At 60.5% G+C, this 1,285-nt stretch overlaps 1 protein-coding gene across 1 annotated transcript in view; it reads left to right on the top strand.

Moving 5' to 3' along the window:
* Positions 1 to 1,251, top strand: part of ETH_00036930 (U3 small nucleolar RNAassociated protein 18 putative, related) — a gene marked incomplete at both ends in the record, with an annotated part of 1,620 nt that extends 369 nt beyond the window's left edge. Inside the window, 5 exons of the mRNA XM_013376700.1 lie at positions 3 to 36; positions 141 to 349; positions 549 to 737; positions 934 to 1,018; positions 1,096 to 1,251. Of these exons, the coding sequence (XP_013232154.1) occupies positions 3 to 36; positions 141 to 349; positions 549 to 737; positions 934 to 1,018; positions 1,096 to 1,251 (673 nt within the window). The remainder of the gene's footprint in view (positions 1 to 2; positions 37 to 140; positions 350 to 548; positions 738 to 933; positions 1,019 to 1,095) is intronic.
* Between the last annotated feature and the right edge of the window lie 34 nt (positions 1,252 to 1,285).

The raw sequence follows: 1,285 nt of genomic DNA, 5'->3' as shown, positions 1-1,285 counted from the left end.
GCAGCAGCAGCAGCAGCAGCAGCAAGAAGCGCAAGCGTAAGGCGGCCAGCAGCAGCAGCAGCAGCAGCAGCGTCGCCCCCGCAGCAGCAGCAGCAGCAGCAGAAGAGGGCGCCGTGTGGGTGGACCCGGCGGACGCGCAGCTGGTGGTGGACATAGCAGCAAACCCGAAGCTGCGGAAGCTGCAGCAGCAGCAGCAGGAGAAGCAAATAAGCGGCGAAGAGTTTCACCGGCGGCTGCAGGCCCTTCACAGGACCCTGAGCAGCAGCAGCAGCAGCAGCAGCAAACAAAGTCTGCTGTGGATTCAAGAGGCCAGGGAGAGGAAGCGAAGGGCCCTTGAAGAGAGCGAGCTGTGCGTCTAGGGTTTAGGGTTTAGGGTTTAGGGTTTGTGGTTTGTGGTTTGGGGTTTGGGCTGGGCGGGTGGCAGGAACTGCGGCGGGGCGCAAGGGGCGCCGCTCGACAGCTGAGCCCTCAGCGGGAACGCGCTAGGGTTTAGGGTTTAGGGTTTAGGGTTTAGGGCTTAGGGTTTGGGGTGTGGTTTGGGGGTGCAGGCTGGGGGAGCTGCCCAGCGGGCTGGAAAGCACAGGCCAAGAGGGGCCCCTCAGCAAAGGAGAGGGTTTAGTTGCTGCTGCTGCTGCTGCTGCTCGGAAGCAAAGGGGGGGCCCCCTGGGGGCCCCCCTTGCTGCGGGCAAGATAAATGTGCGCAGGCTCGAAGACGCAAACAAACAAGGCCCCAGCCTGTGCGCCAAACCCTAAACCCTAAACCCTAAACCCTAAGCTGTGGCTCGGCAAGCCCGGGCTGCGGCGCGGAAGCCGCAGGCGCACTTAGCTCTGGGGTCTAGGGCTCAGGATGCAGCGATTAGGGTTTAGGGTCTAGGGTTTAGGGTTTAGGGTTTAGGGTTTAGGGTTTAGGGTTTGGGGTGTGTGGCTGTGCAGGTGCGCGGTGTCTTGCCTGGACTTCCACCCGAAGTCGAACATTTTGCTGACAGCGGGTCGGGACAAAACCCTGCGGCTGTTTCTGGTGAGCCTAGGGTTTAGGGTTTAGGGTTTGGGTGGGGGCTAGGGTTTAGGGTTTAGGCTTTAGGGTTTGCTGCGCAGGTCGACGGCGCGAAGAACCCCCGCCTGGAGTCTGTACACCTCAAGGACTTTCCAGTTTCAAAAGCTTTTTTTTCTCTTTTCAATTTCGGAGAAACTCTTTTGATGACTTCCAGCGCCTCCAGGGCTCTCGCGGAATACGACCTGCACCGCGGGTCTGCTGCTGCTGCTGCTGCTGCTGCTGCTGCTGCTG

Source organism: Eimeria tenella, genomic scaffold (genome assembly GCF_000499545.2).
Source record: "Eimeria tenella Houghton genomic scaffold, Eth_scaff3920, whole genome shotgun sequence".
NCBI classification, from domain to species: Eukaryota; Apicomplexa; class Conoidasida; order Eucoccidiorida; family Eimeriidae; genus Eimeria; species Eimeria tenella.
Note: the sequence above shows the minus strand (reverse complement) of the source record. Positions and strands in the feature narration are given on the sequence as shown.